The sequence below is a fragment of the Verticillium alfalfae genome, genomic scaffold (genome assembly GCF_000150825.1).
Source record: "Verticillium alfalfae VaMs.102 supercont1.7 genomic scaffold, whole genome shotgun sequence".
In the NCBI taxonomy this organism is placed as follows: domain Eukaryota; kingdom Fungi; phylum Ascomycota; class Sordariomycetes; order Glomerellales; family Plectosphaerellaceae; genus Verticillium; species Verticillium alfalfae.
Genome location: NW_003315032.1, coordinates 1,461,572 through 1,485,159, shown reverse-complemented (window position 1 = coordinate 1,485,159; position 23,588 = coordinate 1,461,572). Strand labels below are relative to the sequence as shown.

The following is a 23,588-nucleotide window of genomic DNA, read 5'->3' as shown; positions in this document are numbered from 1 at the left end:
GAAAATGCAGGGCATGCCATGCTCGACGCCGAGCTCCAGCAGCTCGCAGCAGGTAGCCCCTCCACCGTCGATCAGCATCCGAGAAGCCGTCCAGAAAGGGGTAGGCGCGCAATGCGCAAGATTATCAGATCAAAACTTCGACGGCGCGTCGTCGCACCGCGCTACCTTTAACTAACGCCCGGCGCTAGGAAACCCGTGCGGTAAATAGTGGGCGGCGAGCACCCACCCAGCGCCAAAACAGCTTTCACCCCCTTCATGTCAGAGGAGAGATGTACGCAGCGAACCCACTCGACACGAATCTATGATGCTTCTGCGGGTGAACTTGACATTGCCGACTCGAAAATCAGTGTGTTGAGTGCCGGGTGTCTGAACATCGTGGCGACTTACGGCATCGTACCCATGGCCCCAAATTCTAACCTCCGAGGCGAGGTCTCGGGGATATCGCCAGCGGCAAAGCTTCATTCGAAAAGCTTATTCTGCTGCATTCTCCCTGGGCCCTGACTCCTAGCTCGTAGTCTCTCCAGGGGGCAGACCCGAGCTGTCATTGTGCATCATGGCCCTGAGAAATCTGTCAGCGTCTTACGTTGGTTGCGCACGTCAACCGCCCCACGCGGAGAGTCTTGCTGCCTGTTGCCATGCTGGCCCGATGTCGGATGTGCGTCGAAACGCAGAGGCAGTTGGAGGTAAAGCGAGTCCGAGTGTTCAACACTCGCTCTACTTGTGACTGCCGCTGTGAGGCGTGCAGGGTGGCGTTGCAAGTGTGTCCCGTGAGCAAGCCAACGGCAGTTGAGCTTGCTTCCTTTCAGCCACAAGTGTGCCAAGAAAATTGAGGTATACCCAGACCTCGTCCTGACGGATTCAATTACATACTTATTTTTTCACCGGTCAAGAAAGAGATTTCTCGGGGTTCCTGGAGGGGGTCTGCTCCGCTTACTGGCTAGCCGGCTGGTCTGGTGGGTAGCCTTGGCTCCTGGAGGATGCTCAAGACGGGATAGTATCGTGTGACACGTTCCAGGCCCTGCACTGCAATGATAATTCCCTGCTGTCGAAATAAGCTATTGATTCTTGCTGGAATTATGCAGGGACAATGGACCCTCTTCTCGGCCCCCTCTCTGCCCCTTTCACGATGCTAAACATTGGATGTTGTGTATTGTGTTCCGTGAGGCCGTCTTGGCCGGACTTGAGCTTGAGCTTGAGCTTTACGGGGCTATCATGCAACGCTAGGCAGACTGGATTCAAAGGGCAGATGCTTTGTGGTGCGATCTCCATGGTTTTATTTCAGGGTCAGCTTTTACGCTGTTACTCTCGAAGAAGTCATCAAAGTGTTCCGTTCTACATGATGAATGCCACGTGTGTTAAGAGAAGGAAAGTCCTAGCTACAAGCCAGAAACCGCCGCATGGAAAAGCTAGCTTGAGGCTTTTCTCTTTGCATTTTTCTGTCTCTCAAACTGATCTGTGCAGACCCTGTTGGGGCCTATTGCATTATTTCTAATTGGTGGTGGGCATTCTCCTAAGTGCACCACCAATAGCCCATCTGTCATCTTGACGGCCTCATCGTGGTGTCCTCAAATATGGTACCACTGAAGTTCAAACATCCGGCTGACATCGAATTGTATTTCTCTACATTTGATGAAAATACTGCCGCCACTCTCATCCTTCCAGGTCACGTGGGTTGCTGCCTAGACTTCGTCTCGTTCGGTGGCAACGATTGGATGTGGTGATCCCATTGGCATGACCACCAAGTCCTCTGCGCAGGATGACTTTGCGCGTAGATAAATGTCAGCTACGCAACAATGTCTGTCACAATGCACGCAGTAGAGCCTATACGAGCCCACTGACCGCGATGGCAAACACAGCACCCAAAATCGCCGGGCTCGAGCGTATCGAGAACCCCGATGTTATCGATCGCAAGGCCGAAACCCTTGTGGGCTATATCCGAAAGGCAAAGCACATAATCGCGTTCACCGGGGCTGGTGTCTCGACGTCTGCCGGTAAACACTAGTGTTCTTGTGTCGATGGACCTCACTCATGCTTTTCGCAGGCATCCCCGACTTTCGAGGCCCTGATGGCGCGTGGACGCTTCGGGCCCAGGGACGGGAGCGCACCGGGAAGACGACAAATACGCTGCAGGCCATTCCGACGCTGACACACATGGCATTGGTCGAGCTCCAGAACCAGGGCATCCTGAAGTACCTCGTCAGCCAGAACTGCGACGGCCTACACAGGAGAAGCGGCATACTGCCTGTGAGCACAGACAGGACAAGGGCGTAGCATGCACACTGGGCTTATAGATGGCACAGGATCGCATCTCCGAACTGCACGGCAACAGCAACCTCGAGTACTGCCGTGACTGCGGCAAGGAATATCTCCGCGGTCCCTCTCCCCGATGGCCTCGCCCCGCCGGTCTCCCCGCCAGCTAACAGCCACACAGACTTCCGCGCCGTGTCCACATACGAAAAGTCCATCCGCGACCACCGCACCGGCCGCAAGTGCGCTTCGTGGCACGGCGTCCTCCTCGACACGATCATCAACTTTGGCGAGAACCTCTCGGCCGCCACCCTGCAGCGCGCGCGAGACCACGCCGCCTCCGCAGACCTCTGCCTCGCCCTCGGCTCCTCGCTGACGATCCCCCCGGCCTGCGAGATCCCGGAGACGGTGGGCGGCGGCGCGGCGCGCCGGCGACCTCGTCATCTGCAACCTGCAAACGACGCCGCTGGACGGGCTCGCGCGCCAGCGTGTCTTCGCCCAGGACGGACGATCTCATGGCGGCCGTCATGGCCAAGCTGGGGCTCGCGATCCCCGCGTTTCGCCTGCGGAGGCGGCTCGTCGTCGAGCTCGAGACGACGGGCGACGAGCGGCATGTGCTGCGCGTCAGGGGCGTCGACGTCGACGGCACGCCGGCGACGTTTCTGCGGTCGGTCAAGATTGCGCATGCGCGGCGGCCTGCGCGGACGGAGCCGTATGTCATCCACTTCAACACGCGGCTGCCGGTTGGCGCGCCGCTGCGCATCGAGCTGGAGTTTATGGGCCATTACGGCGAGCCGAATTTGGAGATTGCGCACGAGTACAATGGGGTCAAGGATGGGCATACGCAGTATGGGCTGGAGTATGACCCCGAGAGCGGACAGTGGACGACGAGCGTGGTGATGAGAGGGGTGTAGACCAGCAGTGTAAGGAGCCAGTCATCAGCTGAGCGATTCCCCAGGGCCGCCAAACTTGAAATATGATTTGAAAACAAGAGACTTTGAATTCTTCCTCATTCCCATCAAGACGACTCTCTCGACCTCCTCCCACGGGTATCATGCTTTGTCGCCCACCAGACAAACACCAGACGATAGAAAAAAAACTTCAACCCATTAGCGCCCCTTGACTTTTCGAATGACAACCTTCTCCCCATCCAGTTCCCATCCCACCCCTTCCTGCGCCGTGAGGACTTTCCACTCGGAATCCGTGCACCTCTCGAGGAACTCGCGCTCGACAGAGAGGTATGTTCTGCCAAAGCACTTGAGCGCATGCGTCCTCATGGCGGGCTCAGCAAACTCGATCAAGCGCGCCTTGTGCCCGTCGACGCTGCGCTTGACCTTGCGAAAGACGACGTAATTGTCGTGTGCCAGCGCGCCGAGAATGGCATCCACCTTGCCGTCCTTCAATCTGTACCGCCTGCGCAGGGCGTAGGCCTCGGCGAGGTCGCTACGGCGGCAGGCCGTGTCGAGCACGAGGTAGGCCAGGACCTCGTGCAGCTCGAGGCTCGAGAGCGGCTGCAGGGGGTGCACGAAGCGCAGCAGGTGCAGGATGGCCGGATGGTAGGACTCGGGATGCTTGACGAGGATGGAGAGGCGGATGTTGAAGAGGTAGGCTTGGACGGCGAACTCGTCGGCGCGCTTCGAGGCCACGATGCCCTCGCGCAGCTTGCGCAGGGCCATCATGACGTCCGAGAGACCCTTGGTATCAGGAATGTTGGGCGTCGGCGGCGCCGAGGACGTGGGCGTCGTCGGGATGCGGCGGGGTGTGGGCGCGGGCGTGGGAGACGGGGTCTGGAGCTCGAGGGAGGCGAAGCGGCGCAGGAGCTCGTCGCGTTCGCCGGCGTCGGAGCAAAAGGTCATGTAGCGTTCGACAATCTTCTTGTAGTACCGTTCTTGGGCCTTGAAGTCGAGAAGCCTGGGCGCTGCGTTAGTAGCTGCGGCTGTTGGTTTGGAGGGATGCGGGGGGAGGGGCTCGCGTGTTGACCGACCTTGTGTCTCCCTTGGAGGGCAGGCCGATGCTGTCAAGAGCATCCTGGTCGACGGGCTTCAAGCGGCCCCATGGCCCAGATGACCCCCTTCCTCTGTTCGGCCGCATCACGGTGAGGTTGAGGCGCTGGGGCTGTCCATGGAGGTGGATGGCTCCAGTGATGTTCAATGGCGGCGGAGGCGGGGCTCATTGGAGACGGGGCTCTCCCTCGTTGTTGTTGTTTATCGCCTTATGTCAGCCTTATCGGGATGCCCCATAGTACCCCAGATCAAGGCCTGGAAGAACTGATATGTTCCCCTTCGTTCAGTGGAGCTCCCCCCCTGCCACAGCTGCTACAGCGCCCCCGCCTTCTGCGATCAGCCTCGAGCTTCTTGAGTGCCCTGTATCTGGCATCGGAGGCCCTCGTATCCCTTCCATCACAAACACCTCCCGCTGTGTCATTTGTTGCGCTGCAATTGATAGATGCGCGCCTCGGCTGTAGGAGATCATGTCGACAATCAACGACTGGCTTGGAACACACCGAGGGCATAACGTCGACGATCTACATCCCCGATGCGGCCCCGCCACACTTGCACTTCCACCCCTGGACGGAAAACGGGTGCCGCGGGGTACCTCGGCACTCCCATCCACTATGAGGATGGCACCCTGCCTACCTTGGTAGAGACTTACCTACCTAGGGAGTCAAGTTACCATGCCTAGAGCTCTTAAAGGCAGCGGCTTGCCTCGGCGATCGCATCAACGTCTCGTTTGCCTTCCCCAGACTTCCATCATCATCACCGCCCACCATGTCAGACCGCGTAGCTCAGCTCGCCGCTCACCTCAACTACCCCAAGGGTCTGCTCGCCGGCCAAGTTGCCATCATCACCGGCAGCGGCCAGGGCATCGGCGCCGAAGCTGCTCGTCTCTTTGCCAATGAGGGCGCCAAGGTCATCGTCTCGGATATCGACGCCGGTAGGTCTTCTGCGTCGTCATCTCTGCCGTTGCCGCACTTTGCTAAGGATCCTCGGCAGGCAAGGCCAAGGCTGTCGCCGAGAGCATCACCCAGTCTGGCGGCCAAGCCATCAGCGTACCGGGCGATATGCTTGACGCGGCCTACATTGACACGCTCGTCAAGGAGGCTGCCGCTTTTGGCGAGGGTCAGATTCACCACATTGTGAACAATGCCGGCTACACCTGGGACGGCGTCATCCACAAGATGACCGACAAGCAGTGGGACACCATCATCGCCCTGCACTCGACGGCGCCCTTCCGCCTCGTCCGGGCCGCGGCGCCCTACTTCCGCGTCAAGGACGGCGCCAACCGCTCCATCATCAACATCTCCTCGACCTCGGGCGTCCACGGCAACGCCGGCCAGGCCAACTACGCCATGGCCAAGGCCGGCGTCACGGGCCTCACCAAGACCATCGCCAAGGAGTGGGGTCCCGCGTTCGGCGTGCGCGCCAACACGGTCGCCTTTGGCTACATCAAGACGCGACTGACCGACGCCAAGGAGAAGGGCGCCTTCGTCACCGGTCCCGGCGGCGAGAAGATCGCCCTCGGCATCCCGACGGCACCGGCTGCGGCCGCGGCTGGGGAGGAGCACGCCGACATCCCGCTGAGGAGGCCGGGCACGGAACAGAGGCCGCGTCCAGCATTCTCGCCCTGGCGAGCCCTCTGCTGAGCTACGTGTCAGGACAGACGCTCATGGTGACGGGTGGCCGCAACATGTAGTTGCAACATGTAGCTGTACTATGAAAAGCCAACGTGACCCCTTCTGCCCAGTTCTAGCATGCATGTATCATATTTTCGTCAAGACCACGTGTGCCGGTTTGAAATCGCCAACATCACCTACAATTAGCTATGTATGCACTCACTAGTGCACTGGTAAAGATGGGGGTTCCCTCAACCCAACGCTAAAAGTCAAACACGCGCATCCCCGCCTTTCCGTACAGCACTCTGTCCGTTTTTTTTTATTGGGATCTCGCCTCTATACCTTGAACCACAGGTTCAGCACGCCCTTGGCGTACTCGACAATTTCGTCGCCGCCGAGCTTGCTCTCGCCATAGACGCGGTCGACGAAGCTGATGGGCACCTCGGCAACCGTGCAGCCCATGCCCTTGGCGCGGACCATCATCTCCATCTGGAACGTGTAGCCCTTGCTCTCGGTGCTGCTGATGACCTTCTGGAGCACGCTCTTCTTGTAGAGGCGGAAGCTGCCCGTGAGTCGCTGACGCCCGGGCCGCAGCACCGTGTCAGCGAACAGGTTGGCGCCGCGGCTGACGAACTTGCGCTTGAGTCCCATCCGTAGACGCCGCATCGCGCGTAGCGCGTGCCCGTGACGATGTCGTAGTCGGCCCTCGCGCTGGCGCGCCACCCATCTGCGGGATGAACTTGGGGTGGTGGCTGAAGTCGGCGTCCATGATGATGACGAAGTTGCCCGTGACGAACTGCAGGCCGTGCACGTAGGCGGTGCCGAGGCCGAGCTTGCCGGCGCGGGGCTTGAGCTGGACGTGCGGGCTGTAGGCCTTGACGAGCTGGTTGGCGACCGTCTGCGTGCCGTCGGGGGAGCCGTCGTCGACGATGATGAGCTCCCAGTCGAGGTTGCTGCGGGGCGGGGGGAAAAGTGTTAGCGGCGTGGAAAGCGTGTACGAGATCGAGCGAGCGCCCGTTTCGTAGAGAGAGGAGCTGGCTTACCTCTCGGTGAAGGTGCGGTTGAGCAGCCACGTGATGATGGGCAGGTTGCGGCGCTCGTTGTACGTCGGCAGGATCACCGAGTACTTGTTGGCGGAGGCCTTTGCGGGAGCCATGACTGCGGAGGAAGGAGCGTCTGTCGGGTGTGGGAGGGGGAGGTTCAGCACTGAGGGGTTCAGTCTGTCTGTCTGCTTGACGGTCGGGAAAAAGAGCGTGGTGAAGTTGGCTGAGCGTTGACGTTTTTGGCGAGCAGTTGACGATGGTGTCCTGACTCCTGAAGCCTTGGCTAGCGGTCAGGGTCGCGCCGCGTTGAATTGGCCAGACAGTCAGGGGAACCAGCCGGCGGCTGTCTTTGTGCTGACTCAGCAGCACCACACATGGCCGCGTGACCCCGCCATACGCATGGCAACCCGGATAGAGGGGTACAGCACAATCTCGCCTCATGATCATCAGCTGACACCCCTGGACACTTTCGCGGCGCTCAATGCACACAGAGAGAGCGTGCGAGTCAACGTCACCTCACGTCACCACCAAGTGTCCTCCTCACCCCGCATTTGTTGCGATCAGGAACTGTGAAATGCTACAAAAACGCGAATCTATCGATTGGACCGAGCGTTTCCACCGCGGCACCCATGAACGGTGCCAGTGTCGTCCCAGATAACCCTCTCCGCTCAATGAGCTCGCAAGACGGCAGTGGCCTGTCTCCGTTGGAAGCCGCCAAGCACGCTCAGGCTCTCTATGATGACGGCGCGCTGCTGTTTACAAGGGAATCCCTCGAACACTGCGCAGACCAGCTTGACGCTTTCTGCGCAGGGCAGCATGTGAACTTTATCTCCACTGGGCTGGATGGAGTCGCGGTCACATCCGCTGCTCTCATGAGCTGGCCACGTCCGTGCAGTGGGAGCAAAGACACAAAATATGTACCGTAGGAATACATCTAGACCGAGCACCTGGTGCCATGAACTAAAGATGTGTTTGCTAGGCGTCGCCCAAAACTGCGCTATAACCCGATCCAATCTCTCACGATTTGGCGCAACAAGAATGACTTTCGGACGCGCAATGACTTCCTCACTGTCGAGGTCTCCTTTCCCATGGAGGAGGTACATGTAACCAGCAACACGTCGGTATACAATCCTCCGACGTATACAGACCACGAACTGCAACAAGTGCTTCAAGACGCTCGAACGTGGGAAACTTCTCGATATTTCCAACGAATACGAAAGATCCTCACCATGAAAGCCGTGCCTTCTACTCTGACCAAGATTGTGGCCTTTGGGTTCGGCTCGCTGACCTTCAAAGGCGGCCTCAACGAGACACCCATTCACCAACACACCTTGATGCTTTTACTTCGAGACATTGTTTTCCCGACGAACGAACTTGCGTGCATCGCACAAGACCCAGACTACACAGACGCAGACAGACTGGCTTTGGCTTCGGCCGGCATTGGCGTTGTCGAAGATCCCAGGGCTTTCCTTGAGGTCGACGAGCAGTCTATCGTCTTGTCCTTCTCCCCGAATGCCCCTGTCAAGCAGATCGTGACAGAAATTAGCAGGCCGCGCATCATCATCTGGATGTACGGTAGCATTAACTTCAATTATCCTTCGTACGAACACCCCTGCTGCACAGTCGAGCAAACACCCTGACTAACTGTTGGCAGGACTGACCCTGAATCCCCACGTGTGGATAAGATGATTCGAGACGAGTACGAAAGAGTATGTATATCTGGCGACAAGCACTTTGGCCCATTGGAGATATTGATTAGGCGACCTACCACTCCATGAGCCCTGATACATTGTAGGATACTGTCCGAGGGGCAGGCGCTGGGTGCCCTGTTACAGGGATATGTACTTAGGCGGCTTGACCTACATTTTTTTCCACGTGCACACGTCCCAAAACGATATAACAAACCATTCCGGAATCGCGCCCTGTGCATCTAAAGATCCATGCAGGCACCTACCAGAGGGCGGCTCGAAGTGGTTCACATTGAGAGGGACAATTGAATGCTACACACGATCGCAATCGCTAGCTCATGCATTGCCAAGGGGCATCAACTTGGTAAAAAGATCCATATTGGAAACGATCGACTCGCTCTCAATTTGCCCATGCCGGCGTCTCAATCTTGCTGTGTCAATCACCTGGCTCTCTAACCTGAACGCCTTCTCATCATGACCCTCAAGCTTACCTCGCCATCATGAGAACCCGTAAATCAAACCGTTCAAAAAGATACTCCGAGGCCATCGACTACGGACTCGATGACGACGAAGATACCAACCGAACGCCAACACGACGCGCTGCTCGTGAAGCTTCCGATGATGACAACTTCGTCGTCGACACAGGGGCCGCGCCAGCAGAGGATGATGATTTCATCGCGCCAGACGAGTCGGATGTCGACATAAAGGACGACTCATTCCTTGTAGTCGACAGTGACGAGGATGCGAACGGCACAGGCAACGTGAATCGCAAGAAGCGAAGCTACCACAATCGCAGGAAATTACCACCTGGCCATGACGCGAACGCCATGGATCCGTATCCGCAGGAGTCCCGGTTCACACAGACGCGAATACATCACGGAATATTCTCTTCCTGGATACGCACGGCATTCTGGGATGACTTTTACGGGCCCGATCCCCATGCCGCTGCGCAAGCTGCTGACATGTTCCGCAAATGGGCACCATACGAGGTCTTGCCATGCAAACTGCTGGACGAGGAATGGGCCCTACAGCCGACACCGTGGGTTCGCGATGACTTTGAGGCCCTCGAGGCTGCGATCGCGCGCGAGTGGTACGAGCGCGTTCGGAAGGTGCACCATGGCCAAGTCCAGCGACCGTTGGACGAGCTCGAGGCGACGCCGTACCTGTCTTCGACCGACGGGGCACTGAAAATTCTTAGCGGACCATATCCTGATCAGCAGCAGTGTAGCCTTGACCCCAACGAAACTACGGTCCTATCTTCGGACGGCCTCCCATACGGTTCCGATACCATGGAGACGGACAAGACGGTCGACAAGCCCGCCGGGTGGATGTTCGATGTCGGCGGTCTCGTCCTGGGCATGAGCTGGCTTCCCCGGGCGACGACAACGACGCAGATCCTTGCACTAGCCGTGAGCCCCTTTACCGACCAAGACTATGACTGGCAGCAAGAGCAAGACTATGTGAACGATGAGATGGAGCGGGGCCGCATTCAGCTGTGGGAGTTCAAGGGGGAGCAGGCAGAGAATGGTGTGAAGTATCCGTCAAGGGAACGACCTCGGCTTCTTCAGACTATTTGTTTCGATTGGGGCAGGGCGAAGACTATGCATTGGTGTCCGGTACCTTCGGCTGTTGAAGGTCACCTGGGTCTGCTTGCTGTCTTGTGCAACGACCGCCAGGTTCATATACTTGACTTGCAAGAACCTGACAAGGAGTCAAGTCCTTACAGTATGTTGCACCGTCCCAGTGCGATTCGCCGGCGAGCTGACATGTTGTTACAGTTAAGATCGAGACTTCCATGGCCACTATAGGAAGTTTACCGGGTCTTCCAGCAAGTGTCACTATATTTGCTTGGTCTGGAACCAACCGCATTGTCACTGCACACACAGACGGATCCATTGCCCTTTGGGTCTCTCCATCCTCCGAAGTGCCTCTCAAGACATGCCGTACACAGCACACACGTCTACCACTTAGCCACAGGCTACCCCTCAAATCCTTATCTTGTAGCTTCGACTCCAGTCAGTGGCCTGACCATCGTCATAGACCTACTCGATCCCAGCGTAGAGACAACGTCACAGACGAATCCCGCCATCGTACCCCAACCGGACCTCTTGCAATGGTCAGATCATCTCCAAGGATTCGTCTCCATTTCCCCGTCCTCGCGGCCTCTAAACAGCACAGTCGGCTTCTTTCATTCGCGGGGCTTTTTCCGCCACGATGCGCAAGGTCATCGATGGCGATGCCCTCCTGTCATGCCTCGCCCGTTGGCGTACAGCACCCTTTTTGTGCTTATCGCCTTCCCTCGACGGCACCGTATGGGCTTGCAACCCCCATGCACCGCGTCTTCGCTCCCTCGCCACTACCCCGCCCCGCTTGGAAGCTTGAAAGCTCTTTCGAGCACGAAGCACATTCTTCGAGCACGAGCACATTCGCGGCATGCGCCTTGGCGCCAACCTCAACCGCCCGATGACCCTTGCCGCGGCGTGTCCCGAATCGTGCAGGGGTGGAAGCCCGTCATGAACAAGGGTCCGCAGGCGTTGATCAACTTGGCGCGTAACACACCTTCGGCACGGCCGCCGAAGAAGAAGAGTAGGGCCATCCCACGGCTAAAGAAGACGAAGAAAAAGGCGGAGGAGGAGGCGGACCCGGGGGCTGCAGGAGCAGGGGAGAACGACGAAGACGCCGGCCTCTATGCTGACCCTGAGAAAATCATCCTGCGAGAACCGCTATCGAGGGCGACGGCTATGGCCTGGAACCCGAATATGGAGTTTGCTTGCTGGGCGGCCATTTCGCTGGCGTCAGGGTTGGTCAAGGTTATGGACCTCGGCGTGGATTACCTGCCAGAGTAATAGCCCTGGTCCATTGAACAACAATAATACCCTCATTTGATATAATCATCAACGTCAACCAACAATGACACATTTTCTGAGAGGTTCTTCATATGGAAGCCCGGATGCTCGTTGTCAAGTTATGCCGTCTCGTTGGGTGTGGCCTCTTATAACACAGCTGCCGCCAATGGACGCCAGCTGTGGGGCTCACATCGTGCCAAACGTGCCTCGGACCATCGGACGTTCGACATGTGGATATTCCCAACAAAACGATCATCCAAGCAGGCTGTCAACGGGCTCGATGTCGACTGTTGGGAGACCTAGGAAATGATAAAAGAAGAATCATCGGCGCCGCTGAAAGATTGAACCTCAATCACTCTCGGAAGGATAAAATAAGTGTCACGTACGAAAACACCATGAAAGAATCAACACCCGCAGGCTTGCGCCATCGCCAGCCCTCGCCCATCCAACCAGCAACAGATCCCCTCCTCACAACAGCCAAGAAAATCGAAAACAAAATCGAGGACAATTTTCGACGCGTCGTAGATTGGAACGACCTCGCGCCCTGGCGGCGTGACAATGCTTTCATCCACACAGGCTACCGCCCTGACTCCAATTCATACTCCGGCTCCTTCGCCAGCTTGAGTTACCTGCACAATGAGTCGGTCAATATCTGGTCACACCTTCTTGGATCGCTCTTTTTCCTCATTTTTGGAATCTTTCTCTACCACGAGGTAGTTCCCCGGTACGCGTCTGCCACCACGGCCGACCTGCGCGCCTTCGGCTGCTTCTTCACCGGTGCCGTTGCGTGCATGGGCATGAGCGCCACGTATCACGCCCTGTCGAATCACTCACCCGCTGTCGCGCGCTGGGGGAACAAGCTCGACTATACGGGGATCGTACTCCTCATTGTTGGGAGCTATGTGCCAGCATTATACTATGGGTTTGACTGCCATCCGCACCTCATGACGCTTTACCTCTCCATCGTAAGCCACTTTAGCCACCCCTCTCCCCTGAAGCAAGAGCAGCGCTGACTGAAATCATTCAAGATCTCTCTTCTCGGCATTGGCTGCGGTGTCGTCTCCTGGCTCGAGGTCTTCCGCACGCCGGCATGGCGCCCCTTCCGCGCCGCCATGTTCGTCGGCCTCGGCACGTCAGGCGTTGTCCCCGTCGTCCACGGCCTGGTCATCTACGGGCGTGCTGAGCTGGAGCGCCGCATGAGCCTGAGCTGGCTTCTGGCGCACGGTGCCATGTATGTTTTCGGCGCGTTCCTGTACGCGGCGAGGTGGCCTGAGAGGAGCTACCCGAAGCGGTTCGACATTTGGGGTAGCTCCCATCAGATCTTCCACTTGTTTGTCGTCATGGCGGCGGCAACGCATCTGTATGGTATGGGGAGGGCCTTTGATTACCACCACGGCCCCGAGGCGGCTTGCTTGGCGAACTAGACAGGGGTTAAGCCGAATATTCAGGACGAGCCAGACTCCTTAATGATAATGAAACATTCGTACTGGATTGGCCCTCGTATGACAAGGCCATCGCGTTGGCGGGATTTTTGCGGTCCTCGTAGCCTGCTCGTTAGGTCTATCACACCATTTCCAAGGGTCTAAACGCTTGTCGGTCAAGTTGTATCACCGCAGATGTGTCCGTAAATGTCATGATTCAGGTATCAGATGCTGTCTAAGCCAAATGACTCCATTCCCGCGCCGCGAAGCACGTTCCGTGCCTTTGATGTCCGATGTTGCTCGGGCAGATCGTGCTTTTCATTTTCGGTCGTCGATGGTCGATCCCGGAAACTTCGTCTAATTTCTTGCCGCTCTTCTTGATGCCGCCGCTCGCCAGAGGGCCCTTGCCCTGAGCCCTTGAGGGCCATCTCCTTGCGGGCCTTCTCCTCTGTTGTGGCGCAGTATGGTCAGCGCAAAGATCGAGGGGAAACATGAACGAAGTTTCACCTACCGGCCTTCTTCTTCTCGGAAAGGCAATGTCCTCTTCATCCATCTCCTTGTTCTGCTTCTTGGGGGCCTTCAGAGGCTTGGCCTTGCCACCTGCAAACTTGGTCAGTGGCTGCGATTCGTAGGGCGGCCCCTACATGTTCCGTTTCGAACAGGTGGGGGACAGAGGTGACCAACCGTCGCGGTTTGCGCCACCCATTGTGCTGATTTGTATCTGGTGAGTGCTGGGTCTTAGTGGAGTGGAATAGCAAGGTGGATGTTCGAAGTTGGACGCGATGCAGAAGGAGACGACAGACGGCCTAGTGCTCCAACTAGACAAGCAGTCTTGGAGGGGTGAAAATTGCCCCTCATCGGGGCGGCGGTCGGGGACTTCGGTTAATGCAATTAAACGTGAGCTTATCTGCGACCCGGTTTTACTCCGTTATCTCCAGCCTCCAGCCTTCCTGCTGGGAGCGTCCATCTGCCTGGTCTCGGCGAGTTCCTTTGTGTCGACGTCACGCGAATGCCTTCCTTCAACCCATTGCTGTGACAGTGTCAAGCAGGCCCAACACTACCAACTGCGCTGCCAACTGCCCTTGACTCTACCTATACCATCGCTTTCACCCTGCCTCTTGGCCGTCGTTCTTACCCCATGAGCTGAGTCGACAGAGTCATCCGGTTCGCCTTGATTCCTGCCGCTTTCAAACGCCTCCAAAGACCCCTGCTGACACGTTCTGCCTCGCGCATCAAAAGCCTAGGGGATTCCCCTCTGCCGGACTTGCATATCACCCTACGCGCACAGCGCGTGCAGCACAACGATGACGTCGAGCTCCGACGAGGGAGAGATCGTCGAGCATGATGCTGGAGACTTGAAGGCAACTTCACTGCCGAAGAAGCTTGACGGAAACGGTGTTGACCGCCCAGACAGAACCCGAGATAGATACGCGGCATCACGCTCTCCCGAATACGACAGCCCGCGGCGAGGCCCGTCACGACGCAGCCCCTCGCCTCGCGGCTTCAAGCGGGCGCGCGACGACCACGACTACGGAGGCAGGGCGCGAGACCATAGCCGTCGCTTCCGCGTGCACTACGAAGACCACGATCGCGACAATGCGCGGTCCTCGCGCATCTCATACGACGACAGGGACCGGTCGCCCTCGCGTGCCTCCAACCACAGCTACGATGGGCGCAACGGAGATCACGGCCGCGAGTCCGGTCGCCCGCGTGGGCACGATCAGGACCGTTACCCCGACAAGAGGCCCCGACAACGCAGTCGCTCACCCTACCGAGGCTCCCGCGGCTCCGGGCGAGACGATAGATACAGGAGAGATGATCAGGGTCCTACTCGCGGCGGTGACGTCTCACGATCAGCACAGCAGCATGATCAGAACCAGCGTGACTTCAGAAATGGACTCTCGTCGTTCAAACGGGCCTCAGTAGGAGATGATCCACGTGCTCCCAAAGAAGTTGCTAAACCTCTCAAAGAACATGCAAACGGCGAGGCAAACGGCAAAGAGCCCCCTCAGGATGACCTTCAGGATTTTGAAGAGCCGGCAGTCATCGACGAGGAAGCCGAGATTGAGCGCCGACGCAAGCGTCGTGCTGAGCTCCTGGCCAAGTCCAGTTCCGCAACACCTCTCCTGGTTCATGCCGTGCATGCTGCTGATCGCTCGACCATTTCTTCTCCAGCGTACACTCGACAGGGCACACCGTCACGAACGGATGTCGATACCCCATTATCAGGTTGGTTTCTGTCTTCCATCAAGGTCGCTCGTGCTAATTTGACAGACATGGGTTCACCGAGCTCCAACGCTCCCCAGGATGTCCGATCACCAGCTCTTGACATATTGACCGAAACGGATCTCATCAACCGACATGCGGTCAATGACTTGGACGACGATGGTCCATCGGCTGCTGATTACGATCCGACTGCTGACATGCAAGAGGATGGAAAACGCGATGAGTTGCGGCATGGTAACGTCGGTCTGCACGGCGAGGCCCTTGCTGAAACACAGGCCGACATCACAGAACCTGAGCCTGCACCGGCAAAAGACACAAATGGCGATGGTGATGATGACGACGATGACTTTGACATGTTTGCCGACGATTTTGATGAGGAAAAATATGCCGCCCCGAAGCAGTCAGAGGCCATGGTGGTGAACCAAGACAAGGGAACACCAGGCCAAGCTCAACCAGTGGGTGGCATTCTTGACGGTGACGATAAGGAAGGATACTATAAGATCCGAATTGGCGAGGTTATGAACGGTCGGTATCAAGTTCAGTCTATGCTCGGCAAGGGCATGTTCTCAGGCGTGGCGCGCGCTGTTGACATTACAACGAAGAAGCTCGTTGCCATCAAGATCATGCGCAACAATGATGCACTGCGCAAGGGCGGCTTTACTGAGATCTCCATCCTTCAGAAGCTCAATGATGCTGATCCCGAGAACCGAAAGCATATTGTCAAGTTTGAGCGACATTTCGACTTCAACGGCCATCTTTGCATGGCTTTTGAGAACCTCAGTCTCAATTTGCGAGAAGTGCTGCGCAAGTTTGGTAATAATGTTGGCATTAACCTGGGCGCGACCAGGGCGTACGCGCACCAGATCTTTGTGGGACTGGCTCACATGCGCAAATGCACCATCATCCACGCCGATCTGAAGCCTGACAATATCTTGGTCAACGAGAATCGAAACGTGCTCAAGATCTGTGATCTGGGAACGGGTGTTGATCGGTCAGACGCTGCCACGGCGCACAACGAGATCACGCCGTACCTCGTCAGTCGCTTCTACCGCGCTCCCGAGGTCATTCTCGGAATGCCGTACGATTACGCCATCGACATGTGGTCCATTGGTTGCACTCTCTATGAGCTCTACACTGGCAAGATTTTGTTCACGGGTGACAGTAACAACCAGATGCTCAAGGCCATCATGGAAGTACGTGGCAAGATCACGCCAAAGCTCTACAAGCGAGGTCAGCTCTCAGCGATGCATTTCGACGATTTAGGCAACTTCATCAGCGTTGAGCATGACAAGGTGCTCGGCAAGGTGCGTGACTCTGCTTTCTTTTTCTGTTTCCTGTCATCGACGGCTTGATCCTTCATCCTTCCATCCCCGTGGGGCCAACCTCCTTGGTCGTGCTGCTATTCTTGTTCTCGCTTGCTGTAAGCGCTGGGGGCGCGGTCAGATCCTGCAGGACGCGTGTGGAGCCGTCACTCCCGATGTACTCCATGACGGCCGGCGCGTGGGCTGGCGCCGGCATGTGCGATTGAAGACGTCTACAAGCTTCACCTAGGGAGGCCGGGCCGCGCGATGTTGGCCCCCGATGTACGACGTGCCCGCCTGCATGGCATCCTCCCGCTCCCACCCTGTCCGGCAGGCCTCAAGTTCGAGCCAACACGTCCAGCGGATAGGCTGGCGTTGAATCAGAAGATGACTCTCGCGCTGTCTGAAATGGAAATATTGAAGAGCATCATGCTGACACTCTTTGTCCTACAGACTGCCGTCAGAACCCTGTCGATCGTGAAGCCCACTCGCGACCTGCGTACGCGCCTCACAACCGCAGCGGCGGGGATGAGCGATGCCGAGACCAGGGATCTCAACCAATTTATCGACCTGCTCGAACATTGCCTAGCGCTGAACCCGGAGAAGCGGATCAAGCCCTTGGACGCCCTGAAGCACCCCTTCTTCACGGCGAGACTGCCCCCTGCGAAGCGGTAGGGGAGGCGTGGCAGTAATGGAGGAGGCGAGGGCGAGGGAGGAAGATGCAACGCTGGCTGTGAGTATGCCTTCCTCTGACGCCGGCTTAGACGGCGTGCCATGGGGGCCTGACTGCATGGAGTGCCCCGCATCCCATCACGATATGAATCGTGATCCGGTTAGATGTCTAGGTTAGATTTGGCACTGCTGGATCGCAGCAATAAACTTTTTCTCGAAATGACTCAGCTTGAAAATGGGAGCATAGCTCAGTGCATCACCTTGAGTGTTGCGTGCATGGCATCCCTGCTTGCATGAGATAAGAATGCTAAGCCTCGATGGAGTTGAAGCTTGCACTCCGCCACAGAGCCGGCGACGATGCCAGTAGAAGGCCTATTCTATGCTTCCACACGGCGTCTGATGCCGCCGTCTGAATGTAACGCTTTCCTCACTTGCCGATGCAGCTAGTTTGCTCGGCGGAACCAGGTTCCTCGTGACCTCTGGGGGGGGGGGCGGCAAACACGACACTGACCCGTTGGAAGTTTGTCCTCGGAGAGATTCACCAGCCGCTGGGCCCTGTGTGCAGGCAACGAGACGAAGTCCGTACAGACTGGCCTCTGAAATTGACGATTTACCTCAATAAACACACCCCGTCACAGACGGAGCATGCAGTCGTGACGATCCGGGCGCCAAGGAGGCTGTGGTGAACTCTCATAACCCCATCGTTGCACCGTTCGCGTGCCCCAACATGGCCAGGTATCACGACGAGAATGCAGAGGCGGCTGATGACGTGGGACGTCAGTCTGTACGACATCCTCACGTGGGTTTTCGTCACGAGATGTCTCGTCGCGTTGGACATCGATATCAGGGAGCCTGAGCTTGCTAGGATTGCTGAAAAGTTTGGACAGCCACGAATGATCTAGACAATATTCCTACTTGACGCGTGGATCCGGATAGCAGAATTAATATCCAACTGGTTTTTTTTCAGGTTCAAACAAACATACTATTACCGTTTACGTGGACTGCTTACTGTCTTCCACGTCGGCAGCGACTGCCATTTAGGACACCCGGCGAGCCGCATGCATGACCACCTCGACACCGTGCTTGTGCGAGTCTGGCCGGGGAGGCTCAGGTTCGTTCACTTTCGACGAGGAGCACACGCCCATTGCCCCCCCCCCCATCTGCAGTTCGTCCGGCTGTACCACTCGACGGCACGTCGGTATCACAAATATGGCAGAATCGCAAGGCAGCAATCATGTTAACGCAGATGTACCAGGCAGGAAAGATGTCTTCCACACGGAGAGCCGCATTGTTTCGGTGCTTGAGGCGGCCCGCGTAGGTCTACACTACATGCACACAGCAGGCCGCGCAATCTACAAGAGCGGGAAACGGGGTTGCGATAAGGCGAAGTAGCCCGCAACGGGGTCACTGGCTCCGGAACTGTTCAAACCTCACTATCATCGGACTGTGGTTCATCAGGCGGTGGCGATTTATGCAGCATAGAGTGCATACTGATCTACAAACAAAACAATGTAGACGGGGTTTGGACGGACGTAATTGGGAATGGCCAGTGATGCATCCCTGAATAATAACATCCCTACCCTCATGCACACACGCGGTGATGAATAGCACGGCCTCGCCAGTGACGTAGTAGCCGTCGCTGTAGCCGTCGCACAGACAAGAGACACCTTGCACTTGCAACCCAGGGAGAAGGTGGCGATAATGAAAGGACAGCGTGCACGTTCAGCAGCATTCGAAACCTGCATCGGATGACTAGACACAAGGCACGATGGAGAGGGTGAGAAAGCCATCTGTCTCAAGGAGAGAAGCCGATCCAACCCAGCATGTTTCGCGCATCATCGGACGAGAGCGCTTGGCGGGCGCTCGACGGGCGCTCGAGGAAGTGACGGCGAATAGCACAACGCAGCCGACCAGCCGCCCCGACTCGCTGGACGTCAGACCGAAGATCAAGCACACCCAAGGGGGCTCTTTAAATTTTTGACCTCACACTCTCGAGGGCCCATGCGTGGTGATCCTCGATCGCGATGTGCAAGTTCAGGGAAGCAGCGAGGTTTAGGTAGCGCGCCCGGAGATCAATGCGCCTGTGCTGGAGTCACCTGCCCACCCGGGCGAAGAGCGGCGTTGCGCCGGTTGCACTTGATGTCATGTCCCGGCGAGCCGGAGGGGAAGGCCCGGGCGTTTCGCTTGTGCAGGCTCTCTTGGTCCGGGTGATGTGGTGTGAGTGGGTGTGCAGCCCACACAAGGCGCTCCGCGTTATTGGGATGGGCTCGATAGTGTGAGTGGTGCTTGTGCCTCTTTCCATGTGCGTGCGCGAAGCACGCTGCGCCTTGTGGATTGGTCGCTGTCAAATGAGCCGCCCATCGATCACGATCGTCAGCTTCAGGCAAAATTGAAGCGGGCTCATTGTTCTAGCTCGGCTCACCTGAGTTCTAGCCCGTGTCCGCAGTTGCAAATGCGAAGTTGCATCACCAACCTAGGCGGCTGAGCTGGAGTAGCACTACGGGTGAGTCGGCGTGGGAGATTGAGTCCCGGTTGCGACTCCGGTTGGGACCCCCCATATCAGGACCCAATAGTGCGGTCGATCGTGTATTGTGTTAGTGATGGCAGGCTGGCCGGGCCCTGGTGTGATGGAATCAGCCGCCTTGCACCAACGAACAAACCCCCAAGACGCCAACACATCACATCCCATTGAGCCAGCGATCCCCCGCCAGGCGCCAGTGACGTGGTCACGGGATCAGCGCTCCCTGCGGATTGCTCAACGGTCGCTTCGTCGCCCGCAAGCCAGTAGACAGACGCCTCCTCAAACAACGACCGTGTGGTGCTTTGCGTGCGTGGTCTTGGGGCTGGTGGTCTTGCCAAGGCTCCGGCAGTGGTGTGGGCGGGTTGAGCGACCAGTCTCCCTGCCCAACTGCACCGTCGCTCCGAGACAATATCCCGCGAGAAAAGCAAAACCCAAGGCAAAAGAAATGACGGCAACGTGATCGCCAGGGTTTCTTCCCCCATTTGACCAGGTAGTGTGACGCCTGCGTTCCATCGTCAGGCCGCACCCACAGCGTGGTATTCTCTTTCCTCGCCCTTTTGTTCGAAACCGCAACACGCCCAAGACGCCGTGCCATGTGGTGATGCAGCAGTACCACTGGGGGCCAGATCGGAGGGGGGCAGTGGGCCACACTATTGAATCCCTAGAACCTTCGCACCTTCGGTCGCGTCCCGCTGCAGTTCCACGTCGGTGAGGGAAGTCTGCCCATCTTGCTGATTCGGGATGAGAGGTCTCAGACCAGACCCCCAGTCGCCTCGTGCTTTCATGCCTCGTCACATCGGCTTATTTCAGTCCTCATGTTCGAAAGCGCAAATACGACGTGGTTCCCGGTAGAGAATTCGCCGACGGACTGGCCATCTGATGTTTTGACACTCTGGGACCAACATGGATCCAAGACGATACTCCGTCGTGATTTTCAGAACGTGCAGCCTTGTTTGGGATTAACCTAGAGGGCCAGGGTTGGGGGGCTAAATCGCATAAACAGCCTGACGCCTCCGGCCGAAGTGTTATGTTTGAGGCGTGTTGCGGACAGGCCGACATGAGATCAAAGGGTGGATGGACGAGGACAGGGCGCTGTCAGCCCTGGCCACTTTGCAGAGGGAGGGGGGGGGGGGGGTTCGGTCAACGGTGAAGTTTGTTCTCCTCCTTTGGACGGCGGCTGACACGTCAAAGTTCCACGATCTTGTCGATCCAGCGTACGATGGGCGTTTGAATGCTTTTTCACCCCTCCCAGCCGCCTGTGTTGTGTGCCGTCTTACGCCCGCCCAGCAGCCCAGCCTCATCGGTCTCAGGCCTCTTGATGGGGGGTCTCGGACCCTTGGCTCGGAGCATCAACATGCGATGTGTCGTGCGCTGAGCTTCTGGCGCTTGCATGTCGGAGAGGTACAGTAAAAAGCAACATGCCTGCGAAAGTTGGGGTGATTTGTCTCGGTGCCCGTGCCGTCTCGGGAGTTTGTCAAGACCGTATCATGGCGCGCCGTGGAGGTATGTGTCTCTCTCACACTCTCGCTCTGTCCCGCGCCAGGCGCGCACTACCTGCACTGGGACGCCAAGCTGTCAGCGTTTGTAGCGACCTGACAAGTGAGCAGGGCAGACGAGGCATGGCGACCCCTCGGGACGGAGCGCGCCATGCCGGTTGTTGAGTGGTGCTCCAATGTCCCGCCACAGAGAGGGGTGTGTAGCGGGCAAATGAGTCTGTAACAATGTAATTTCGGCGCTTAGCGCACTTTTTGTGGCATTTTTCGGACAATATGTCCCCCAAAGGGCCGGCTGGTAGGATTCACAAGGTGTTCTATCGATTCGCAGCATGCGGGCCATGGTCGATTCGGATGGTGAGTGGCACACTCTAGGAATCCATGGGGAGAGAGGGGGCGAGAAAGTGTCATTGAATGTTATCGACTAGGATGCTCACACCGTCCTTTCGAGCATGGCGGTTTGTGGGGGCCGAGAGTATCGCGGATGCGCCTCTGTAACGCGGCATGACATGTTGACGTCCCAGCTGAACTGCCCGAAGAATGTCGCTGGACGCGTGCGGGCGTTTTTGGGACGGACTCTGGCAATGTGTACTGTGAAGTATGCAATGTGCATCAACACACATGGGCAAAAGCAAATGCTCCCTTGTGACACGAGCTAGCATTAAGCTCAGGCTAGCTAGACAGTGAAATGCGCATCCCAGATCGACGAGAGGGCAGACGCGACAGAGAGAGAGAGAGTGAGTGTATCTGAATACACCGGGACACCTTGATTCGATAGATACACCGGAGACTATCGAGCGGGCGGTGAGGCAGTTCAGGTCGCAAGTCCGGAGACAGGCTCTCGGGCCAGTCCCCGACCCGGACGTGGGGATATGCACCAGCCAACGGCCCCAGCGAGACTCGCTTGACGCAATAGCCGGCAGTTAGAAGGTTCAGGAGAGACATATCGGCGGCCGCTCAAGCCGCTGCGAGCATCGCGCCAGATGTCAATAGTCGGCAAGCGAAGCGGGAGCTTGGGTAGTTAGGGGGCCAGCCACCGCTTGCCTGGTAGCAGAGGCGCCTGTGCGCTGAATAGGCCCGTCTCCTTCGGTGGTGCACACAGGTGCAACTGACTGGTGGCTGTTTGCAACGAGCATAGTGACAGTTCTGGAGATGGACCAGACGCATGTGTTTCCATCGTCAGAAGCAAGGGGCCTGCCTCCATCTCGATCCGAAGGTCTGTTCCCGCCGTACTGTAGCAGGCTGTTCGAGCTGAGACTTTGGGTATGCAAAGCATCAGCAGACAATTGAAGAGAATCGGTCGGCACTACTAAAAAGCGCCTTGGATGCTTCGGGCCAGATGCTTGTTGCTTGTTCGAGTTCGAAGAGGGGGGGGGGCAAGGCTTGCAAGGGTTCGGGAGATTTCGACGTGTTCGAAGGAGTTGACTGGCCATGATTCAGTGGCCCTGTTGTCAAGATCAGATCTCGGCTAAGGGCGCTAGGCTGAATTCGGTCTACATGCATATCGTCGAAATCTTGACCGCCATTCGTAATGGTCCGAGCTTCTTTTCATGCCTGAAAGGCTCTGTCCTGCGGCAGTAAGGCATCAACTTTTGGGCACTCATTCATCGGCCTTCGAACATTCCCTCCCTTCCATGGGCTGGCTGGGAAGATCAACCAACCCACTTTGATCATTATGTACGATCCTTGCCATCAACACTCTGAGACATTCCAGCCCCTGCTCACGTTACGTCCTCACAAGGGGACCAAGACCCTACTCTTCCTGTCGCTGACGACGAGCACGGCACATTGCACGCCTGCCTCATGGCACGGTACAGGTCCCCAACTGGGATGCTGGTCCGTCATTGCTCCACGGCGGCACGCACAGGCACCGCATCGCGGAGATTATCGACCGCCTGTTCTAGTCAACCTCGAGAATCTCTCAATCTTGTTCGAGCGCCCCAAAGTTACATTCCCGAGCCGAGTTACGAAACGAACCCCATGACACACGACAACAGCAGCAACAACAATAAACAACCATAGGAACGAGGCCAGGCCACGCCTTGGAGGACCCATACTCCTTCTCCCTGGCTGGCCGTGGGGCCAGCTCGTGAATCGAGTACCGGAGCCCATGTCGACATTGAACCTCGAATCTCGACGACGGCTACGGCTACGGCAGCGACGGCCAATCATCCAAGATCGACGTGCACGACGGGGACGGCCAATGCGACGGGCGCACGGGGAGCACCATCATGAGCGCTCCGTCTGCAGCAGTAATGCTGCAGCACAGCTCGCCCGAGGCTAACCCCATTGGATTGGCTGGAGCACAGCCCACTCCCCGGATTGGCGCTCCAGGGGGACTTCTGCTTTCAATTCCCTAGGTCGTTGTAGTATTTGTTAGGTAAAAAAGCTAAGGAGGTCGAATTAATTCGAGTAATGTCGGCTCGGGAGTGCCGAATTGGTCGCAGCATACAACTGGGACAGAGACACGATAAAATAGAATATTTAAGACGATCACATCTTTTATATTGTTTCGGT

General features: G+C 57.3%; 11 protein-coding genes across 11 annotated transcripts; 8 read left to right on the top strand and 3 right to left on the bottom strand.

The window, feature by feature from the left end:
- Positions 1-1,843: 1,843 nt before the first annotated feature.
- On the top strand, positions 1,844-3,161 carry VDBG_06299 (NAD-dependent deacetylase sirtuin-7; the record flags this gene model as incomplete). Its single annotated transcript, XM_003003810.1, has 3 exons — positions 1,844-1,991; positions 2,042-2,189; positions 2,432-3,161. 3 exons carry the CDS (start codon positions 1,844-1,846, stop codon positions 3,159-3,161), a joined length of 1,026 nt encoding a protein of 341 aa, XP_003003856.1.
- A 195-nt stretch (positions 3,162-3,356) lies between these two features.
- Positions 3,357-4,338, bottom strand: VDBG_06298 (conserved hypothetical protein; the record flags this gene model as incomplete). Its single annotated transcript, XM_003003809.1, has 2 exons — positions 3,357-4,158; positions 4,232-4,338. 2 exons carry the CDS (start codon positions 4,336-4,338, stop codon positions 3,357-3,359), a joined length of 909 nt encoding a protein of 302 aa, XP_003003855.1.
- Positions 4,339-5,015: 677 nt separating this feature from the next.
- Positions 5,016-5,890, top strand: VDBG_06297 (3-oxoacyl-[acyl-carrier-protein] reductase; the record flags this gene model as incomplete). The annotated part of the gene is made up of 2 exons (XM_003003808.1): positions 5,016-5,181; positions 5,241-5,890. 2 exons carry the CDS (start codon positions 5,016-5,018, stop codon positions 5,888-5,890), a joined length of 816 nt encoding a protein of 271 aa, XP_003003854.1.
- Positions 5,891-6,196: 306 nt separating this feature from the next.
- Positions 6,197-7,016, bottom strand: VDBG_06296 (dolichol-phosphate mannosyltransferase; the record flags this gene model as incomplete). Its single annotated transcript, XM_003003807.1, has 3 exons — positions 6,197-6,436; positions 6,495-6,813; positions 6,904-7,016. The coding sequence occupies 3 exons, from the start codon at positions 7,014-7,016 to the stop codon at positions 6,197-6,199; spliced, it is 672 nt and encodes a 223-aa protein (XP_003003853.1).
- A 489-nt stretch (positions 7,017-7,505) lies between these two features.
- On the top strand, positions 7,506-8,808 carry VDBG_06295 (conserved hypothetical protein; the record flags this gene model as incomplete). The annotated part of the gene is made up of 3 exons (XM_003003806.1): positions 7,506-7,825; positions 7,883-8,503; positions 8,558-8,808. 3 exons carry the CDS (start codon positions 7,533-7,535, stop codon positions 8,679-8,681), a joined length of 1,038 nt encoding a protein of 345 aa, XP_003003852.1.
- A 283-nt stretch (positions 8,809-9,091) lies between these two features.
- Positions 9,092-10,562, top strand: VDBG_06294 (conserved hypothetical protein; the record flags this gene model as incomplete). Its single annotated transcript, XM_003003805.1, has 2 exons — positions 9,092-10,316; positions 10,375-10,562. 2 exons carry the CDS (start codon positions 9,092-9,094, stop codon positions 10,560-10,562), a joined length of 1,413 nt encoding a protein of 470 aa, XP_003003851.1.
- A 542-nt stretch (positions 10,563-11,104) lies between these two features.
- On the top strand, positions 11,105-11,437 carry VDBG_06293 (conserved hypothetical protein; the record flags this gene model as incomplete). The annotated part of the gene is made up of 1 exon (XM_003003804.1): positions 11,105-11,437. The coding sequence occupies one exon, from the start codon at positions 11,105-11,107 to the stop codon at positions 11,435-11,437; it is 333 nt and encodes a 110-aa protein (XP_003003850.1).
- A 395-nt stretch (positions 11,438-11,832) lies between these two features.
- On the top strand, positions 11,833-12,861 carry VDBG_06292 (adiponectin receptor protein; the record flags this gene model as incomplete). Its single annotated transcript, XM_003003803.1, has 2 exons — positions 11,833-12,402; positions 12,466-12,861. The coding sequence occupies 2 exons, from the start codon at positions 11,833-11,835 to the stop codon at positions 12,859-12,861; spliced, it is 966 nt and encodes a 321-aa protein (XP_003003849.1).
- A 232-nt stretch (positions 12,862-13,093) lies between these two features.
- Positions 13,094-13,564, bottom strand: VDBG_06291 (predicted protein; the record flags this gene model as incomplete). The annotated part of the gene is made up of 2 exons (XM_003003802.1): positions 13,094-13,458; positions 13,543-13,564. 2 exons carry the CDS (start codon positions 13,562-13,564, stop codon positions 13,094-13,096), a joined length of 387 nt encoding a protein of 128 aa, XP_003003848.1.
- A 598-nt stretch (positions 13,565-14,162) lies between these two features.
- On the top strand, positions 14,163-17,060 carry VDBG_06290 (serine/threonine-protein kinase prp4; the record flags this gene model as incomplete). Its single annotated transcript, XM_003003801.1, has 2 exons — positions 14,163-16,388; positions 16,839-17,060. The coding sequence occupies 2 exons, from the start codon at positions 14,163-14,165 to the stop codon at positions 17,058-17,060; spliced, it is 2,448 nt and encodes an 815-aa protein (XP_003003847.1).
- Positions 17,061-17,784: 724 nt separating this feature from the next.
- On the top strand, positions 17,785-19,038 carry VDBG_06289 (predicted protein; the record flags this gene model as incomplete). Its single annotated transcript, XM_003003800.1, has 4 exons — positions 17,785-17,837; positions 18,085-18,168; positions 18,317-18,371; positions 18,814-19,038. 4 exons carry the CDS (start codon positions 17,785-17,787, stop codon positions 19,036-19,038), a joined length of 417 nt encoding a protein of 138 aa, XP_003003846.1.
- Positions 19,039-23,588: the final 4,550 nt, after the last annotated feature.